The sequence below is a fragment of the Sinohyriopsis cumingii genome, chromosome 2 (genome assembly GCF_028554795.1).
Source record: "Sinohyriopsis cumingii isolate HCF-2022 chromosome 2, ASM2855479v2, whole genome shotgun sequence".
NCBI lineage: Eukaryota > Metazoa > Mollusca > Bivalvia > Unionida > Unionidae > Sinohyriopsis > Sinohyriopsis cumingii.
Genome location: NC_142962.1, coordinates 88,530,224 through 88,552,216, shown reverse-complemented (window position 1 = coordinate 88,552,216; position 21,993 = coordinate 88,530,224). Strand labels below are relative to the sequence as shown.

At 34.2% G+C, this 21,993-nt stretch overlaps 1 protein-coding gene across 1 annotated transcript in view; it reads left to right on the top strand.

Moving 5' to 3' along the window:
• LOC149805338 (putative G protein-coupled receptor CG31760) overlaps positions 1 to 21,993 on the top strand; it is an 88,155-nt gene that overhangs the window by 19,012 nt on the left and 47,150 nt on the right. Inside the window, exons 2-6 of the mRNA XM_089934106.1 lie at positions 13,864 to 14,164; positions 16,513 to 16,680; positions 18,521 to 18,691; positions 19,831 to 19,966; positions 20,526 to 20,759. Coding sequence (XP_089790232.1) covers positions 13,864 to 14,164; positions 16,513 to 16,680; positions 18,521 to 18,691; positions 19,831 to 19,966; positions 20,526 to 20,759 — 1,010 coding nt within the window. The remainder of the gene's footprint in view (positions 1 to 13,863; positions 14,165 to 16,512; positions 16,681 to 18,520; positions 18,692 to 19,830; positions 19,967 to 20,525; positions 20,760 to 21,993) is intronic.

The following is a 21,993-nucleotide window of genomic DNA, read 5'->3' as shown; positions in this document are numbered from 1 at the left end:
CACCGCATAAAGACACATCGGAAATGTTTCGTAAATCAAGATTGTTAAATGGACAAGTGGTATTTTGTGAGTTGTACCGGGTAGTCAGAGACCTCTGTCTGTGGGTACTCTGCGCGTTGTAGCTGGTAAACGAATGCCTTTCTTTTTTATTCATTTCCGAAACGCTATACTACCTAATATTAACTTTTCCAAAGTCATCTCGAATCCTTCTCTGACTGCCCCTAGTGCATTGTTTATAATTAAGACGTAGTATCTAACAACCATGGAATGGACTAGAGGAATTGAGATATTCCCCATTGGCTTCTTGCATTCGTGAAACCTCTGACTTGGATAACTTTAGTGTCATCAATATGTTCTTTTGTTTTACTGCATTAAACAGATTAAGTTGTGTTTGGGTGAACCATAAGACGTCATTTCCAGTAAAGGTTATTGGCGAAAGTGTTAATGTGACGGAAAGTGTGTAAAGATCAACTTAAATTAAAAGATTCCTTGATAGTAGTATGCTTCAGTAATCAATCTTTCTGTGAAGTTCCCTGTAAATGTATAATTTTACAGCTTTTCTTATATGATTCCATTTAAAAAACTGTCAAAAGTTTGTAATTTCCGCATCATGTTACACAAATATTGACTACATCCGTCATATCTGTTCTTTAATTATTATATCTATTTTCAATATATAAAAAATTACCATTGGTGAACTAAATATCCTGTTTCTACTTTATCTGAATATCTTAAAATGGGATTTTTGTTATGTTATTGTGAACAAATTTATTGTTAAAAGTGTCCGATTTGATGGTTCTGGCACACATTAAACCCATTGCTCTTATGCTTGGATACAACGCAAAATCATTTACACATAATCTGTACAAAGAGTACAAGCAAAAATTATATACATTTAGACAATTGACATGGATTACAAGCGACTCTGGTATGCGATTCCCTGCGATGGTGTTTAGGTTACATCAGCCCTAGTTGTCTTTATCTGTGGTCACTGCCAACACCTAAAGGCCAACATCTTTCCGGTGCATTGTAAAATATTTCAAAAGAACTAGTTTAAGTCACTGCTTCATTCAATCTAAATTAGTTAGACCAAAGAGGTGGCAATCGAGATTGACATCATTAACGATACAGCAAATTAAATGTATAGCTTATTATAATCCTCCCGACAGAGGAATAATGAAATTAGGATTTTTCCTTGACACTTTGAATCAAGATCTTTTTCAATCATTACATATGGAGAAAGAGATTAGATAGATGGCAACTAAACATTAACATACAGGCCAGTTATCAGTAGAAATGCAACAGGTGGATCATTAATTAATTGGTTACGATATTGATTATATTATTAAATAGCAACCGTAACCAAATGGCGAAATCAGTTTATAAAAGATCATGCGGTGTTGCAAAATGATTACATATTCTTCTTTCCTGACAGGGTTTTAAATTATTTTAGACGATGCTGAAACCTACAATAAAACCTCAACAGTAAGAAGTAGAATGCTGTGGGAAAATGTATTTTGAGAGAGTCTTCGTAATTTTGATAATCCCGTCATTTATTCACGTACAAGGTAAGGATTTTGAACATTTGAAGTCTATATTTTATGGATTTTATCAAATTTACCTTTATCTTCTACTTTATATGCCTTATAATGAATTGTTTGTTTGTGTACCTTTATCTTTTGCTTATACTACCTTGTTATGCATTTAAATATTTCAAACTTTTCTCTTTAATCTATCATAAGTACTCGTTCACTTTCGTCTGAAGGGTGTAAATAACTTAGAAAATAACGCATTAGCAGTTATTTATCTTTAAAGTTTTGTACAGCCGTACTTCTACTAGACACTATAGCCACGACTGTGCTTCTGTGCCCTTAAACCTCAGTAGATTACTTGTTATAATGACAAACATACATTTGTATTTCTTTATTTATATTGGGAGGTTTAATAACTAAAGTGATTATAAGGGAATGGATATTTTGGCAGCATGTACAATACTGAATTTTGTCCCATGCTTCTGAATGACTGAAGTCTGGTATAGCTTGAGTTAGACCATCTGGTATGTTGCTCGGTCTTTGTTGCCATGCAAGCACCATAGAACACTAGGCCACATAGGTGCCCCGTCCGTATAGAGTCTTAGTCATTATGAATGTGATGCCATCGGCAGAGTGTACACAATGAGTTTTACATTAGAATATTTGACATAATTTTGTGTAACCACTGTTAAATTCTGTTGAAACGTATGTGTTGAAGTTCAACACTATACATGCATTTTTATATGCGGTTCATATCCGATCTATATATATTCTAAGCACACAATGAGCAGTCAGTTCCTGAATTAAGTAAAATGATTATGTTGTTAAGTTTGATGTTGAAAAGGATGACTAACAGGTTGTTGTCTTAAGGTACACCCATATGTTGAGGATAGCTTTCATAAAAGTTGTTTCCTTTTTTAACTATGAATTTATTTTCAGCAAATTCATATAAGAGCTGGTTCAGGAATTAATCGTGTATTTCAGTGGGTATAGCTGAAATAAAAGATGACGGCTCTTTCTTGTTTGTATTTGTACTTGTATTCCTTTTCTCCTTTTTTTCTTTTGAATGCTGAAGGTCCAATAAGTTTGATATGTCTAGATATTTAATTTACAAAGAATGATGTGTCGCAATTCATGTTCGTTTAGAAAGATATTAAAACAAAATCAAAACAAAACAAATGGAGGGTAACTTTAAGTGTAACTTTGATAGATTTATGTCGAACACTTTTGAGTATGTATAAGCCTTTGTTCAAAAGCAGCTATATTGGCTAATATTTGCGAGATGAATTTAATATATGCAGGATTTATCTTTCTTTCAAAGAGTTGGCATGCTGATTAAATACCATGTACGTAGCCATGATTTACACAATCCAATATTGTGTGTAAACATATGTCAACGAATTTGATATAATTGTATTTTCACAAGGTCAGCTGTTTGTTAATTAGCACATATATAGTTTGCCTTAGAACAAGATTAGCATGCATTCGTTCCCGTGTCCGGCTCAGATTTTATTCCAGATTACAACGACTGCCACACATTTGTTCTCCAGCAGGTTTATATCATGTGGAGAGTCTGTGAGTGTATGTGTGTGTGTGTGTTCGTGTGTGTGTGTGTGTGTGTGTGTGTTGGTGTTTGTTGGTGTGCGTGTGTGTGTGTGTGTGTGTGTGTGTGATTAGAATTTTTAACGTAGCTTTTAACAATTTTTCAGTTATATCGCTACCATGTCTACATTGTGGCAGTTTATAGTGATGTCTAGCACTGGGGCATCATGCCGCAGACACGTAGCATGATGTCCCACCCAGTCACATTAATCTGACACCAGGCCAACCAGTCCTAACACTAATCCCTTAATGCTGAGCGCCAAGCGAGATAGCTGGTAGTGCCATTTTTGGAAGTCTTTGGTATGATTCGGCCGGGGTTCGAACCCACGACCTCCCGCTTCCACGGAGGACGCTCTAACCACTAGGCCACCGGAGGCTGTGATTTCACTATATTTAGATTTTACGAGGTTTTCATACCCTATGTATTGTGTTTACTTGTTTGCGTACCCACATGCCAACAACATATAAATCAATGGACTTACGATGTAGACTAATATCTATTGTAAGAATACATTAAATGCATATTCACTAAGATGTAAAATTAAACCCAAAGCGCACAAAAAGACTTTCAAATAATATTTAAAACTACACTTAAACCATTGTTGAAATGGCTCGTTATCAGAAAGTAGGGTGATAACGTCACACCTTTTAACTAGAATATTGTTATAGACTGTTACCCTGTCGTACTTCTACATATAAATACAATAGGATCGAGCATTTCGCAACCTTGACCTTTCTTAAAGCAAATTGGTCACTGACACTGTCTCTGATGTAAGCTGATTTGACCATGTGGATGATCTTAGAATGCTTATGTTCTGATATAAATCAAATAAATTTATTGGAGAAAATGATATTGAAATATTAGATCAAATGCTGCATAGTTTTGCGTTTAACTGGTTTACTGAGCGAATGCATTAAACACGGAATGTATCTCTGGAACAAAATGATACATGAATTAACATTCGGGATGAAAAGAAAATCGATTCGGCTATAGTTTTCTACTGACAATAGCTGGTAAACGATTTCAAAGTGCTACATTTAAGCTGTTCTTTATTGCAACACATAAACGGTTTTACTTAACAGTAATTGACTTTCGTTTTATGCATCAACCACCCCCATCACAATATGTAAATGGCGAGCATAGACGTTAATTTTCAAGAAGTGACATATTGTGCACAATCATATGGACAGAAATAATTCAAGGAAAGAAACAACGGAGGCTTTACATATTTTGCCTCTGTTGCGCATATATATATATATATATATATATATATATATATATATATATATATATATATATATATATATATATATAGTAGATTATGTTCCATAGTTTCCTTGATTTAGTTCATTTACAAAATGATATGGAAATAAGAAAGATCGTATTACCTTTGCCAAGTATATCTGTGTCTTCTATGACCAAGGTATTGGTTACCTATATGTGAACAAAACCCTAAAATCAACATATAATCCAACACGGAAGAAACTGAAAAATAAATAATTTTGTTTTGCTTCTGGAGGCGAGAATTAAACAACAAATGTGCTAATTGACGGAGATGTGAAAACAAGCATTGATAACAATACTAGCTTTTGGACAAGGTATTTCACAGTGATTTATTTTGAAGAGCATGACGTGTGATCCTCTAGACGCATTCTCTCATCAAGTTTCAACAATATGCAAACTTCACTTAGATAAATCAAACATTTCGAGCAGTGCAAGGCAGTAATATTAATTTGTGTGAATTCTTGGGATGTTGATTTGAAGATGATGGCTTGCTATTTTATACCATACCCCAACAAAGAAAACATCTGCAAAATTAATCTAACAATAAATAGCAGTTTTAACTAATAACATTTGAGGAAAAGTAAGTCCAAATGATTAAATTGCCCTTATCAATGTCTCAGACTGTAGGCAGACATTGTTCTTCTTTAATGAGCTGCAGCCAACATCAAGATATAGACAAGCACATAAAACTTAAAATATAGACCCTAGAGGTTGTGCAATTGCAGTACCTGTAAAGGTGGGCAAGCATATTACAATGTGATAGCATTCTATTCAAATTTTACACAGTAATAGGGGTATGAAATGTCACTGCATGCTTCAGTTTAGGAACTTTTCAACCTAGTGATAGTACAGTTGTATTTCCAGGGAAGGATGAGAACATTACATCAGCACTCTGTCCAAATCTTGTAGCGTTTTGGAAATAGTGTCTATTAAAAGAGTTTTGCACGAAACGATTCAGCAAAGCCAAACATATTCGTTGTTGACCGATACAGGGGTGGATACAGCGGTGAATTTCATTTTTTCGTTGTAGAAACAATCCCTGTGTGTTTTCGCTCTTGTTAATGCCGCCGCCGATTGAGCGTTTGCCGTGCACGTGAAATGATTTAAAGTAGGCCTCAAGTTGGAAGTGGTTTACTGTGGTTCCAACTTTTAATTTCTTCTTGACCCTTAAAAGGATTATATTTCCTGAACCAAGGCTGGTGATTTATTTGTCAGGTCCTGTTCGTTGGATGCGTTCGCTTAATTCATATATACAACATCATTATCATCATAGCCAGAGATAAAGTAGAATTCGAAGCAGTTCACATTTATCCTGGATGGTACTTAACCGTCTTTGGCGTTTGTTGTTAAGATTAGATTTAACATTATATTCATGATGGATTCTGACCGTGGTAATGAGGTTGCGGAATTTATTGACGTTGTGTCAGACCAGCGGATGCTAACATTGATGGTCACTTTGTCCCACTTGTCGATGGAATCTCTGTTTCAGCCTCTTTTATACACTGAACTGTTAAGAGTCAAACAGAAATGAATAGTTGGAACCACATTGATCTACCAATATGGATTCGAGGTAGACTTGGAATCATCACACGTGCACGTGAACACCCTCAAACGTTGGCATCATCACCAGGTGCAAAAACGCCCACGGATCGTTTCTACAATAACAAAGTGGAACTCACCGCTGTATCCACCCCGCTTATGCTCATCAAAGAATATGTTACACCAACATTGACTCAACAAAAAGTATCTCGACTGTTGTTCAGCAAGGACACACTTGTCCATGTAACAGTTACTGGACGACGATGATCGTTAAACGTAAAATGTACAGGTATAATCGGTATTATTTTGAATGAAAAGGATGATATGCCTCCATAACGTGAATCCCTTCATATTTACATATACCCCAAGAAGATAATGTTTATCATTGTATGACAGTTATGCCAGTAAAAAAGGGCAAATGTTTATAAGTATGAGTGTGTGTTGCACCTAGACGTGATGTGTCCGGACAGGGTCTGCCAGTCAAGCAGTTGTACTACATAATTGTATTATTAATAGAACTATAATTGACCCTCATTGTTTCCAACGAGAAAAAAATTAAAGCGGAGCAACAGCTACGAGATGAAGTCACCAAGAGAACTGAGCTGATCATGAATGACAAACGGGCGTATTTGGTTGTAGATGCTATTTTTTGGTTTAGCAAGCTTGCAGACATTGGATCCAAATTTCGATTGTCCCTTAAATTTGGTTTGCAAGCAGCACACGTCAATGCTCGATTTCTAATTCGAATTCATACATCATTATAATTGTGCTGAGAGTTAGTATCGCTAATTAAACAAATTTGTCATTATATTTAATCAAGTATTTTCCCCCAACACTGAAACTCTTTGTTGTAGAGTGTAAAAGGCATTCGATATTGTATGTGTACACAAACTATTGAATGGTAACAATTCACTGAAGCCCATTCACTACTGATTTGCATGATTCGTATGAAAAACTAATTTTCTAAAACTACGCTAGAAAATTAGTTTTATTATTTCGAGTTCATATATAGGCACGTGTTACGGAGAGAGAGAGAGAGAGAGAGAGAGAGAGAGAGAGAGAAGATAAACTAAATATGCCCAAATGTAGAACTACAAATCTGAATAATATAATAAGGGAACATTGAGATATGTTCTGAACGTGAAAAGAAAGTAGTTCTAGAAGTGATATCGCCAATATGGTGATATAATTTTTCTAGCAACTGATGTATGCAATATCTAATTAAGGAATATATAATAAATTATTAATCTTTTAAGATAAAACATTTGTAAGCATTGTAGTGTTAGGCTACAAGTTTTAAAATATCTCTTGAATCATTATCATTTATATTACTTTTACCTCTTACCTTCTCTGCACTCCTCTGATATTAATTAAATTTAAAATTTAACCCGTAACCGCTTTCTTCACATCTTTACAATCGTCCTGTATCCTCAAAACTAACACCTAATGTTTGCCTCGGCAGGATATAGGATTTTGTGTTGTTGTGCCGTAAAACAAGCAAAAGCAAGCAAACAAACATTCTAACAATCACCTCTCCATTTAGACACTTACACTGAAAATATTCACTACACCTAAAATGAAACCTGATTTAGTACACAATGCAATATAAACCACATGCTTTGTATTTTATCTCTTTATATTAAAGACACCTTTTCATAATGACTCGTCCATATATTTCAAGTACTACACAACCATCTTCCAGATTATTTCAGCACAACGTTTTCAATATGAATTTCCAAGAACATTCTCGAGTCAGGTTTCCCACCCATTTGTCGCAATTGTCAGAATCGTTTGGCATTTTAATGTAATCCAGGGTATGGTCTTGCACTGCGCAAGCCTAACGTTCCTGTGTTGCAAGTACATATATGGCTATAAAGGTTTATTTACCCAGACGTTCATACTATCTCCATTTTGAATGAAATGTCTCATTATTTTGGACATTTGGTTCTTCGTAGATTCGGAGAGAGAGAGAGAGAGAGAGAGGTCAATATGATGTGTTACCTTGCTCAATGCGTAGGTGTACTGAAAATTATATATCGGACACATTTTTTTTCAACGTGTTCGTATCAATGAAAATATATTGCATTCCGGTGTTTTAACTTTTGTATTTAAGTTCGACGGTTCTTACTTTCATGAATCAATTTCACTAATGCAGCCATAGAAGATAAAATGTGAAACTTTAGGATAAAATTTGAGCGTATATATCTGTCCCACACTTAATTTTTGTAATCTTCTCTATCTGCTTATCAGTTTGTAGGTCACTAACGTGTATATGCATGTATGACCGAGAAATCGAGAGAGGCCCAGCCATCACTCGATTGAGTAACGGGAACTATATGTACTTTTGTTTCTGTTCTGTAAAATGAAACACATGGGCGAAAATCCCTATAATTTAGGTCTGGATGATTGACGTAACTTGATATCGAGTGTTTTTCTCATTACTGACTCACCTGTTTTTACCTGTGTAGTATCACACACTCTTTAATAATATCTTCTTTATCTGTGATCCGACGAAGACACCGGCATTGACCTTGGCCTCAGAAAGCTTAAGGAAGTCGTGAAGGTACTTGAAAGCTGCCGACTCCTTATCTAGAGCTCTGACAAATTGTTTCATAAGGCCTAACTTGATGTGCAATGGTGGCATCAGTACCTTCTGGGTATCCACCAGTGGCTCCAACTTGACGTTGTTCCTCCCCATAGTGAACTCGTCTGCTCTGGTCAGTCCCGCCTGTGGTAGTGCGCTCTGGTGTCTCTACTGTCCCAAAGGCAAAGATAGCAGGGAAACTTGGTAAAACCGCCTTGAAGTCCCAGCAAGAATGACACCATTTTGAAGTCTCCGATGACCTCCCATCCATGTTCAGAATGCTTCAAGGCAGCTCAAATGAAACTGAACTGGTGGGCCTAAGACCCTTATATTTATGCTACTAATTATATTACTGGAAAGTTCTAAGTTACTTCAAGTTTACTCAGCAGTGAATATATCTGGAATGTTGGAAAATAGGTAAATTTCAAAATATCTATCCTGGACACAAAAGCAAAGTTTGTAGGGAATAAAAGCCATTTTCTATACTTTTGATGCATAAGCAATTAGGAAATAACATTTACTACCTAGGAACAAATTTTTTATTTTATACAGTGTAATGTCATGATGACTAACTTGCAGCATTAGTAAAATAAATAATTATGGCTGAAGCTAGGTGAAGTTTTGCAAGTACTATGTCAAGACCAGGTTTTGATTTCAATCATTTGTAAACAATGTTTTTCTTAAACTTGTCTCGTAAAAATAACATAGCTAAGATTAAGCTAGAGCCTGGGTATAAAACGCATGTCTTACGGAGAGATGATGATAGAATTAGAATTGGGGCTAAGTTGCGGGATAGAGTTAAGCTATGATCAAAATCGTATCAATTAAACATAAAAGACAATTATTTCGGGTTGTTTTTATTTTGGTTTTTTTTTCTTTTTTTTTTTTTTTGTTTTTTTTTTTTGTTATCTACTTTGCAAGAATATACTTTGCTTCCTGAATAGAAACCATGTACGAGTTTTTGTGATTAATGCTGGTTGTAACGGAACTGGTAAGAAATTATTGGCTTTAATATGTCAACGAAATGGTAACTAAGCGCCTTTCCCAAGGACAATAACTAATCAACCAACCCGGGATTGCCTGGGCGACCCTGGAATATCGAGTCCGACGCTCTATCAACTAAGTTTCAGCAGATTTTATTATGAGATACAAACAAGTACATTTAACTGTGTATGTTTATCGGCATAGCACTCTTTTTTTGGCATGTCATGATGTGCATCATAAGAATATTATTAGAAATGACTATATTCCTGGGAAAGAATAGTTGACAACTTTACGAATTCTACTCTCGATGGGATTCAAACCGATACCACACACCTTCCCTTGACCCAGGTGTACACTTCGCGTAGTATTTTGATTGACCTTTAGTGAATTAATTCTAAAGATTGTATGCAGTTTTATTAATTCTGCTGGCCTTATTTTTTAATAGCAACAGATCATTTACCAGTTTTATGTACATTGACGCCACCATTCTCTTTTAGCAGGGAGCTGTGCCTAGTATTTAGTACATAAAATACTTCATAACTGTCATATTTCATAATAAGAGCCAATCCCAGAATACTAACTTACAAATCAGTAGTTTGCATATAGATCGTGTCAGTCTTTTATTTCACCTAATAACCTAATCTTCTTTATGATAAATCCTATGGAGATTTAATGTTCATTTAGCAAAGTAATTAATTAGGTCTACACCTTCTATCGCTTGGAACTACTTAATTGAAAATAAACAGATTGAACAAAACACTACTATACCCTAACGACCATTTATGTCACAGATCCCATTATTAACCATGTTCTATGGATTTCCGATCTTCACGGAAAGGTTCCATTCGTTAATTAGTTTCAAGACAACTTTTCTTTCATCGACCTGACATGGAGTACATTAGTCACTATGTTCCTGACTCCTAAATTATCGTCAGTATGTGCAATTAAATGCGATATTAATTAATGGTTTCTTAGATGTATATTTGTAATAGTTCTGAGAAAATATGTCACACATATCTCTCTGGTGGTAAATTTCATTTTTGATGCCAAATATAAATCTTGATTCCATTATCAAAACCTTTGAGTATACACTGCAATGATATCTTGAATACTTTAATTCATTTTTGCATTTTTACACAAGCTATTAGTTTGAAATAGTGAGCACATATCCAAAAGCTAACCCTTTATTGAGGAAAGAGACTTGTAGGTACTCGACACAAATTGTATCTATAGGACTGCAGTTAAGGGCAATTAAGGGCATGCCCCGTGTTGTACACACAATTGTGATCAACTGGGATCATTTGGAGTATTACTAACTGCAAAATGTGCAACAAACAATTCTTTCAAGATGAAAATGGTGTAAAAATAATCGGTATCTAGGGAAGTTTGTCAAGTTAGCAGTGTTGCAAGAGATAATTCTTTCCAGTTCGTCGCCTCTGAAAGCAATAATTATCTGTACCTTGTTTTAAAAATGACTGAATTTATTTTAGACATGGTTAGATTATATATGAAAATGTACACGTCTAAGCAGTATCTTAGAGTATTTTAATAAAATTTCGAGTTCCCAAAGCGACGCATTTACAGCTAATTTGCTGTTGTGAAAAGATGTAGGTTATAGAGTATTACACAAATCTGAGGCATGTAAATTGCTTTAATATCTATTATCCGAGTTCATCTTAATTCTTTGCTACATAAATTAGGATCATCGTTCTATGTTACTGTTTAAACTGTTCTAAACTGAAATTTATGGCAACAGCAAATCGGTAAACCAATGTATTCGGGATAGACCGGATGTACCTTCGTGACATCACAATTATATGTATTTATCCATGTCAAGCACATATATTATTTTTGCAAGTTATTTAGCAAAAGGGGTGTGTTGTATTTTTTTAAAAATCGTCATTGCCATTTTGTAGTAAAACAAGATTCTTGAATGTTTCCCTTTTTTGTTGAATATGTACTTTTCATGTATTTTAGGGAAATAAATTATTTGTTAAGTTTTACAAAGCTTGTTGTCTTTCACCGTTTTTTGTTACTTATTTTAAGAGCATGGACTCGTAACAATATGTATGTATGTATGTATGTATGTATGTATGTATGTATGTATGTATTCAATGGCCTTACTGAGATTTATATAAATGCATTATTCAAGGAAATTAAGCATATTGCACATATTTAGTCATAATATTTTAGATAATGGTGAAAATTCACAAGAAAATACGATCATAAGCAATCATGCATCAGTATCCGAAAGGTGTCAGGTGTTGGTAAAATTGCTGCATGCAAAGGAACTACACTGCTAACCGTACCTTTTAAGGACAAAATGTCAATTAGGGTGACATTACTCAAAATTAAATCCGGATTACGCCCAGCTGATGTGACATCAGGTGACATTGCTCAATTATCTCTTAAACGTTTAAAAATGGCATATTATAGAAAGTATGTACCCTTGCGAATAAAAAGTGATTCTATCAAATCTTTCAGGTTACTGAGACATTACTTGAAGTTTGGAAATTACCGCATATGTTAATTTCTTGAGTAAGCAGTACATAGTCATATTGTTATGTATATTTAGTTTGCACTGATTTCGTTATATGCCATGAATAATGTAACATTATATGATGGACTTGACCTTGACAAAATCATGTTCGTTTTTAACTTTACCTCAATCGTTTATTCTTTTTAATTTGTAAATATCTAAAACATAATTAAATAGTTTGTCTATCAGTAAGCTGTAAATATTATGATTATTATTTTTGTCTAAGTCATAAACATTGTATTTACCACATTTAATATTTTAATTATAACTAAGATTTGTTGGTAAAGAGTAGGAACCTTATGGTTGGTTATCTTCAGGTAATTGTTTTATTAGAAATTGTTGGGTCACGAGGTCTAGTAACATTGATCAATCATATCTTAAACGAATACTGAATAATCTTGTTTTTCTAGAAAGTATTTATTTGTGCTTAGCAGCCTCAATTGTATTATTGTTGTGTCCAGTAGTTTATTTTGCTGGAATTATATTTATTCAAATTATTTATTCACTGGGAAATATAAAAATAACAATCTTGAAAGTAGAAACTAGAATTATAGTGACATTTAAAGTAAGCGTTTATCTTTGGATTGTATTATTGTGATTCAACAAACGACTGTTGGCACACGTTGGATTTATTTTTGGATTTTCTCTAAAGTTTATTCAGAACATTAATAATTAGATCTGTAATTCTAAGAGTATTTGGTATTTAATTAGCAATTAAAATCCATGTTGCATTTTTGCACTTTGTATTCTAGGGAAATAAAACAATTTATTGAATTCTACAACTCTTATTGCTTCTCACTCTTCTCTAGTAATCTATCTTTCTAACAGTGCCTGATAAAAGACATATACCGTGCATACAGGATTTATAAATAGATTGTAAAAGTGTCAACTAAAGTGTATATAACCGGCATATAGGATTTATAAAAGACTGTAAAAGTGACAGCTAAACTACAAATAGCTTGCGTTCATGGTATATAAAAGATTGTAACAGTGTCTGATAAAATGAATATACCCTGCATATATGGTATATAAAAGCTAGTAACAATGGTAGATAAAAATCAGTATAATGGTTTGCAGTACAATACAGGCAGAACGAAATATTTCAAAGCTTAAAATGTTTCAAAAGTTTGACGATTTACTCCCTTTTTGTCTAAAACATACTTTCAAACAACAAAAACATAATTTTAAAAGAACTAAAATATAGATGCCACTTTTTAATACTTAAATGCGCAAATGAGCCAGTGATATGCTTTTTTGTTATTAGAAGATAACACAACTAGAACCTTTTGTTGTTGAATTTTAAGGCCTGTTGCAACGGTGTTTAATATTACGAAATTTACTGCTACCGATGAAACACATATGTCTAGGAAATATACATAGTTAAGCACTAGACACACTTTGATCTGATTGTAACATTAGTATGCGTTCCAACGAAAGATGACATATAAGCTTCTATGTTATACTAATTTGAGTAAAAGTGCTAAAAATTTAATATCGAAAACATTATCACAACTTTATTAATTTGAAAAACATCGCACAGATCAAAAGTGATTCCATGCAATGCATGATGTTTTTTTTTCTTCATCTTAACAAGCTCAGATACAAATGAGTCTGAGAATTTCTGCTTCCTCAGAGTTTGTAGTAATAACATGTGTTGATCATTGATAGAGACACTTGAGTATCTCTTTGTTGAGGAAGAAAAGGATAAAGAATGAAAAATACTTTGTCGAATAAGGACTAGTCTAAAAAACGTGTTTTTCGTTATCCTTTTTCAACTCATTTCATTTTCGTTTTTCAGGAAACAAAGACACCAAGGATGAAGTCGACAGAGCTTTGGAATATATCTACCATGTGAGCAAGAGTTCCTGTTCAAGAGGTACTAAAGAAGTCCTTTATCTGAACGTTGACTACAGCCCCTGGAATATACACACGGAACCAGCTATACGTACAGCTAATCTGTTGTCCGAATACCTGGTCAACGGGAACGGCAGCCTGGATTTTCTCACGGATGAATTCTTTTTCATGTTGGTTAGAAATAATGTTCACGGCAATTCTATGATCTTTGGCTCAACCGTCGCACTAGAACCGGGTGTTTATAGGTGAGAATATATGGCTATCAAATAAATATATTTTCATGGAATCAAATGAGAGAAAAGCTTGCATTCTAAAGAGAGAAATAGCTTCTTGACTAAAATATAGGAACATTATTGCAACATGTAGCAAAGTTCAACACAAAACTTCCAATAATATATTGCTACGAGAAAAATAAACATAATGCTGCTTACAAATTAAAAACAACTGATCCATTGGACCATACAATAGAATAGTTTCAGCAAGGGTTTGAAATCTCTCATAAAGAAATGAGAGCAGTGGAGGTATCTGCGATTTAGTATCAATTTGCATTTACTGCATATAGAAAAAAAAATATTTCAATAGAAATAAAGACACTTTTCTTGGTAAGCAGGAAAAAAATACATTGGAACTTCCTTAAGCCGCCTTGACGTAAATGGGACCCCTCTTTAAATTAGACAGACATTCATGTCCCAAATTGATGTTTTTAACACCAATCAAAATTCTTAATGCTGGTCATCTCAGTAGAACAGCCAATCTGACGCCAACACGAGAAAGAGCTTAAAACTGATGATTTAGAGTCATTTCTGAGTTCTGAGGCAAATATTTGCAAAACAATATAATTTTTATTCGATAAGTTCAATAACATGGCAAATATACACAAACATACAAAGAAAAGTTGACTTAATACACAAACTTTCAATGTTTCACCACAACTAACGTCTCAAAAGACGTTAAAACGACGTGAACTCTCACTCCTATGTACGAATAAACACAATTACGGTTATAAACCAGACTCCCTTATGACAAAAGATTTCATCGTTATAAAAAGGTGACAAATATAATTGACTGAAACGACCCAAAATGTGTGGCCAGTTTCAAAGGAAAATAGTGTCACAGAGGTGCACGTTTCACATCGAGGCCGGGTTTCAGAGGTGCAATTGTCAAGGGTGAGATTGGATTACATTTGTCCCAATTCAGGAAACTTTCATGGTGCACGAGAAAGCGACGTGTTATTGCTATCTAGAGATGCGTGTATATTCAACATTACGGAATGAATTGAAAGCCAGGTTTATGCACAGTGATATTTTGGAAGAGAATGCCTGGATATCCAGCATTTCGGATTGGATTGATAGCAAGAGTGATGCAGCGTGGTATTTTGGTGAAGAAAGACAGTCCTTCGCAAAACAATATCTTATATCATTAACCAGCGTTAGATTGGAATTTTTAAAAAAAAAGACGTTTGAGCAATGTTAACAGGGTTGTAGATCCATTCAATACATACATACATACATACATAGATACATAGATACATACATACATACATACATACATACATACACACACACAGACATACATACATACATACATACATACATACATACATACATACATACATACATACATACATACATACATGCATGCATGCATGCATGCATGCATACATACATACATACTGTCAGTATCATTCTTTCCAATACCTACGACAAGCAAGTTCCTTGTTAACTTCCAGTCAGAGGGATGCGGTCGATTTTCTCGAAACGTATGTTCTGAGTAATATATTTGTTAGAATTGGTTTGTATGTGCTTAAATGTCCCTCTTACAAATTTGATGCTCTCAGATTATTCACAAAGTGCCATCTTTGTATGGACAATAAAATAGGCTTGTACAGATACAAGTCTAACAAATACCTTGTAAGAAAATAAAAGGATACATGAGTATATTCTTTTCTCACACTGTACAAGGTTATGAATATTACCAAGTGTTTGGCTTGTCACATTGTAACAGTATTGTGAGCGTGATCTCAGATCAAGTAGCAAATCTTGTAGCCTGATCCCAACTCTAAAGTCTATTCTGGGCTGATACCAAATTTAGTAGACTGTGCACGGATGATGCCAGGCTTAGAAAGTATTCTGGGCTGATCCGAGCTGAAGAAGAATCTGTATTAGACAGATCCCAGCCTTACAGTGTGTTCTGAACTGATCCCGTCTTAAATAAATCTTTGCTAGACTGAATCCCGCATAAGAGTGTATTCTGGGGCGATATTAAATTATACCAAATGAGAGTCCTCAAAACCATTTCAATGCTAACTGTAGTTAACCCCAAATCAGAGATCTGCGTTCGAATTTTCTCTACAAGTATGTTTCTAATAAATCAATTAATAAAGTTAGGCTTGTAGATGCTTTAAAGTCTCTCTCATACTAATGTTTCGTTCTCAAATTAGTCATAAAGTATGCAACTATTAATGTCGTAACCTCATGAGATTGTTTTCAAAATGTAAAATTTGAATGAGCTGCCTAAGTTCATGATTATATGCCAGTAATAAGATTTCCTCTTTAGGTTATCATATAAGTTTGTAATTATCTTTTATTTTCAGCAAATATCCATCTTTTTGTCCTTATGCATACAGAGAGAAAAACACAGTGAAATCCCACGATATCGCAATTAATTATAACTACTTGGATCCATCGACAGAATGGTATTATCAGACGAAAATGAAAATAAGGGAAAATATCACCGTAACAACAGATATGATTTCATTCAGGTATTCATTACATGCAGTCAGTATAAGAAAGTTTCATGCTTATTTTGATTTGGTAAGTCGATAGTGAAATGTATATTGATATACTTTTTGAAACATTCTATATGTACGCTTAGACAGCAAAGTAAATATATATTATGACTTACAAAATAAGAATATAAAACATGATAAACAAACAGCAAGAACGTAAAGCTACGTAGAACATGGAATTTGTAGATAGATCAGTGAAATAATCAGGAACATAAAGTCTTACGATCTGTCTAATTTAGTGTGTATACGTACATGTTATCTGTATGCACGCATGTGCAAGTGTTTACTAAAAATAAATAAATTGCTAGAATGTCCGTGTGTACTGTTTATACGTTTGTTTTTGACACACTTATCAAAAATTTGTAAAACAAACTTTACACGATACAATGCTCTCGTACTAAGTAAACACTCTTATTTTGGATGCCATTCAGAAATTTTTTGAAAAGTCAAAATGATTTACTTAAGCATACTTATTATTACTAACACCAAAGCAAATTCACGGGTCATGAATAGCTGCAAACAGTTATTTCAACAATGCGTTCAAACGATTCGCTATCGCTTCTGCAATAACTCACATTAGAAGGAGGGTTGTTTACTTATAATCTCTTTTTTCCTCCTTTTGTCTTTCTTCTCTATTTGTTTTGCTTTGCACAGAATGTTCCACGCATTTTAATTGCCAGTATCTCCCTTTAAAACTTCGTCCTTTTCTTTATCCTCGTCTTGCATCTACTTGCTCGTTGTTCAATATAGTATATTTTATACCATGGTTTGTCTCTATTGTTTAACCAAAAGTTTATTCACTTTGGCTGTTCAGTATCTGAAGTTTCGTAATAGAAACGCGTCCGCCATATATTCATATATTCACATATACTTACAATGTTTGTATAGTCCAAGAAGATACACCATCTAACCCGCTGGCTCTTTTTAAATCGCTTTAATTATATTTGAGCATTATGTCATATCGAAGTACAAATTTTTAAAATAAAACAGGTTTAAGCTAAAATTGAATTTTCTTTTCTACAACAGTCTTTTATTTTTAGAACATTGCAGGTTTTGAAAATTTGTGAGGATTTTATATTAGTTGTTGTCGTGCAATACATAAATACCTCACCCAGGGTCTATATGACAATGAGAATACGTGTTTGCAACAACAAAAACGAAACGAACTTAAATATTAATATAGATCGCTTCAGCTTAAACAGTTACCAATGATTTAAATGCTTGTATTGTTTGTTGACTCTTTAGTTAATTGTAATTTCAGCTTTTTTAAAATTATTGTAATTTGAATGAACCATTCACTTGCATGCAATATTGTTGATCAGTAACATTTGAACAGTAACAGTGTCTTTTTAACTGTTGTACGTCAACGAATGTAAATTCTTGAGGCGAATGAAAATGAAAAGTTATTATAAAACTCCAATTACTAATAGTTTTATCATTTAAACATGTGCAACAACGATAATTGACAATTTGTATCTATGCCTGCAGATCATCGACTATTATTCTATGCATTCTGTAGAAGTATGTGACTACCATGTATTCCCCTGCTTGGCACGTAAAGAAATAGGTAAAGACGGATTTAGAGGAAGAATTTAAATATATTGATAACTAATTTAAAACCTACACCACAAGCGTATTTGTAATAGGCAATAGAACTAAAATGTTGAGCAAAAATTAATTAAATTTTAAATTTATTAACTACTTGAATAACTGACCGGCCACTCTCACTTTTAAATGCTATGTTATGTCATCGTTTGCTGAGAAACAAGACCACATAAAATAAAGACATTAAACAGGTTTCTTTTGATTTCAGGGAGAATAACTCGTTGCTTCCGGAGACTACAGTTACAAAACCTTTGGCTTCGTTGAGGGATGGTTACTGGACATATCCATATTTTGACTGCGGCGGTGGCGATATCTGGATGGTCACTTACTCAACACCGATTTTCTTCATTGATAACCAAAATGATAATCCGAAGTTCAGGTAAAGGCACAATTTCACATCTTTATATATTGGATTACTTTTAGGAATTTCAAGGAACGGATTCACTTTGCAGTTTACGTTGACGCCAATTACGTTTACAGACAGTGCTATGCACAATTTTATCACGGAATAAAATATGCGCATAATATTGTACAATATGCAGTAAACGGAGGCTTGGTGTGGAACCATAGTCCTGCTGAGTTTTTGGATGGAGGGTCTTCGTATCCTTGAAAGGCATTAATGTGATTCATAAATAGTGTAACCGCGCGAATTAGCAAAGAAAATCTGCGAGCGGTGTAAATCCAAAATGCTGTCATACAGCACATATTCAAATTTGTTGGCGCTTTATGCAACGGAAGATCTGGCTCCTCGCTGTTCAGAGGTTGGTGAGCATGGTGCACAGGTACATGCAAAAGCCTAAGCTGACAGATATCAGAGAGTTGCAAAAGGTTAACAGTTAAACAAAGCAAATTACGTTAAGAGAGGTACTGTGAGTTTCTAACTGAAATCTTATTCATCTAAAGAATAAAGTAAAGAAAAACATTAATTGTTATAAAAGAATCGGGTGGAAACATGGGTTATGTGTTTGTATTGGTATAGGTTTTCTTCGAGTTTTGCAAGAAGTACATTTTGCGCAGTATTTAAGCTGTCAATTCAAGAAAGGTCAGTACTTAATTCCCAGATGAAGTAAGGGCCCTTAATTCGTGGATTAAGGTAGGGTTCTATTTGATAACACTATCAATGTGCTTTGTGTCTATAAATTTGCGGTTTAAACAATTCTGAAATCCATAAACGGTGGCACGAAAATGTTTAATTTACAACAGTTGACTCTTTAATTGTGCCACCCTAGTTAACAAAATGAAGAAAAAAAAACAACAACGCTGAAATTAAACTTTGATGCTTAGAAGGAATACTAAAATATTTTAAAAATCTATTCTTTCTAATCCTGTGTCATTCTAAATTTGTTCCCTGCCTTATCATATGCCATTCTACATCTGCATCCTTTCTTAAACTCATCCAATAATTCCATCCAATCTTACACCTTATGATATCCTACATTTGTGGAATCTATTGTAATAAGGCGTCATGTATATCATTCTATAATATTTTGTAACTTAGTAAAAAAATGCCTATTTCAGAGGTCTGGCCGGTATTGATATTGAGATGACCAACATAGACATCAATCAGTGCGACACGGACCATGCCACTAACCAAACACATGACGATAAGGTGGACATGTTCGGGGGAACACACAAATGTGCGGCAACAACAAGGGTTTGTCATCAAGTTGAATCATTCAGTTTATTTCGTGATTTCAGGTTGCATAGGGATAGTTTCATCTTTATAATTTAATTTTCATCTTTGTAATTTATGTGTGTTTAGACCCGTAGTCGGATAATCGTTGTCAGGTCAGTTATATTCAGTCCTGCAGACTATTATCACTCATCACCCCCATCATTTTACCTCGGAAATTAATTATAACACAGTTCCACATTTGACCTTTTTAAGTTTCAGAACCACTACATGCCTATCGAATAACCAATTTGCTTCAAATCCGATACTCTACTTTCCTTCCTTTTCCTAAAAGCCATTAATGTAAATTTCCGCATCATATCACGAAGATGTACAACGGGCAACATTTGTATAAATTTCTGCCGATATAATTGCAATTTTTCTTTCCTTTGGCCTCTTGAAAATGTCTTAAATATTTGTTGGGAATTTTTGCAAATAAAATCGAATGGTCTACTGCCAGATTTTGTGAGGCAGGAAATTAATGTCCAGGTATCTTTCCCTGGAGGAGTTTACATATTCTTTGACATTATCATAATTTCAGTGCGTTGCAAAACGCGGGCTCGGATTCAGAACGGGTGCATATGATTGTTACTGCGAAGATGGGTACTACTTTCCTCACGCAAACGTCGATGTCAAAGCATTTAACGGAACCGAGGTTGAAGAATACTTCCGGTATCAGAAAAATGTCGACCAAACCTTGTTTATGTGCATGAAGTGTGCGCCAGGATGTGACACGTGTGTCGATGGATCCCCATGTCTCTACAGGAGCAGTGAGGTCATACGTTTGTTAATGATCATGCTGATGATATTCACTATCGCCGCCATTTGTATTGTGTCCGGTGTTACATTTATATACAGAAAACATAAGGTATGGAACTTCTGGTAACACTAAAGATTTTGCTTGCTGAAAATATTATTATTATTATTATTATTATTATTATTATTGAGCTGTTTCACAGATTTTCTATATCATAGGTCTGGATATATGGGAGCATTAATTATAGTTGCTTTCCCATCACATATGGTGCGATCTCTATGTTTGATCTCTGTTACTTTCGGTGTCCTTTGTAAAAAAAAATAATATATTTACCCTGATTTATGGTCCTTTTCGAGGTTTCTCAATCAGCGTACTTAATTATTTGCTCTTTCGTGTCGCATCCCGTCTCACTCTACATGATTTCAATATAATTATGATTGCTGTCAGACACTTCTGTCTTAGAACTAATTCTGTGGCTGATCTGTGTTTTGTCAAAATGCATTTTTGATGTTGGACTTGTCAAGTATTTCTGCACTGTGTCCTCCACCAGTTATGTGCGTTATGATTCGACTACTCAGTCGCCCACGTTGTCTTTAACCCAGATTTTCAAACTCATTTCAAATTAGTAACCTTCATGTTAATAATAATAAACATATCGTCTTTCATTCTGTTAGCACATTCTGTTCATTATGAGGACTTTACAATCATTTTGTTCATAATATTGATTTGTCATCACCTATCTCGTTTTCTTCAGTTCCTTTTGTTATAGCCATTGCAACGTGACCTCACTAACTCGCTATCATTTCCACCTATAATTGAATCGTGATTTATTTGTCTCCTCCAGTCAGAGTCTCATTTTATTATTTCTTTTTCATTGCTATTCACGCTTCACTTCTTTCTATCTGAGAATTATCGCATGCTTAACAGAAAACAGAATTTGTATCATTACCCTTTTTAATGCTCCTTGTCACAGCATCAGTAGAGTTTTCTGTTCTTAGCGGGTATATACTAATACAATTCTTTTTTATTTCCCTAATTTTTCTACGTGTGTGCATTAGTCAGGGATTCACTTGGACACATACACAAAATTAGTACGGTTATATTTCATGTACTGTTTAGGGTTACAACTGAATGAAATAACTTTAATTTTTAGTGCAAGCAACCTTATGGAAACGGCTTTGTCAGCCTACGCAAATATAAACAGGTTTAACTGAAGTAAATATTTATTTTTAGTTTTTGCTTTAATTCTCCA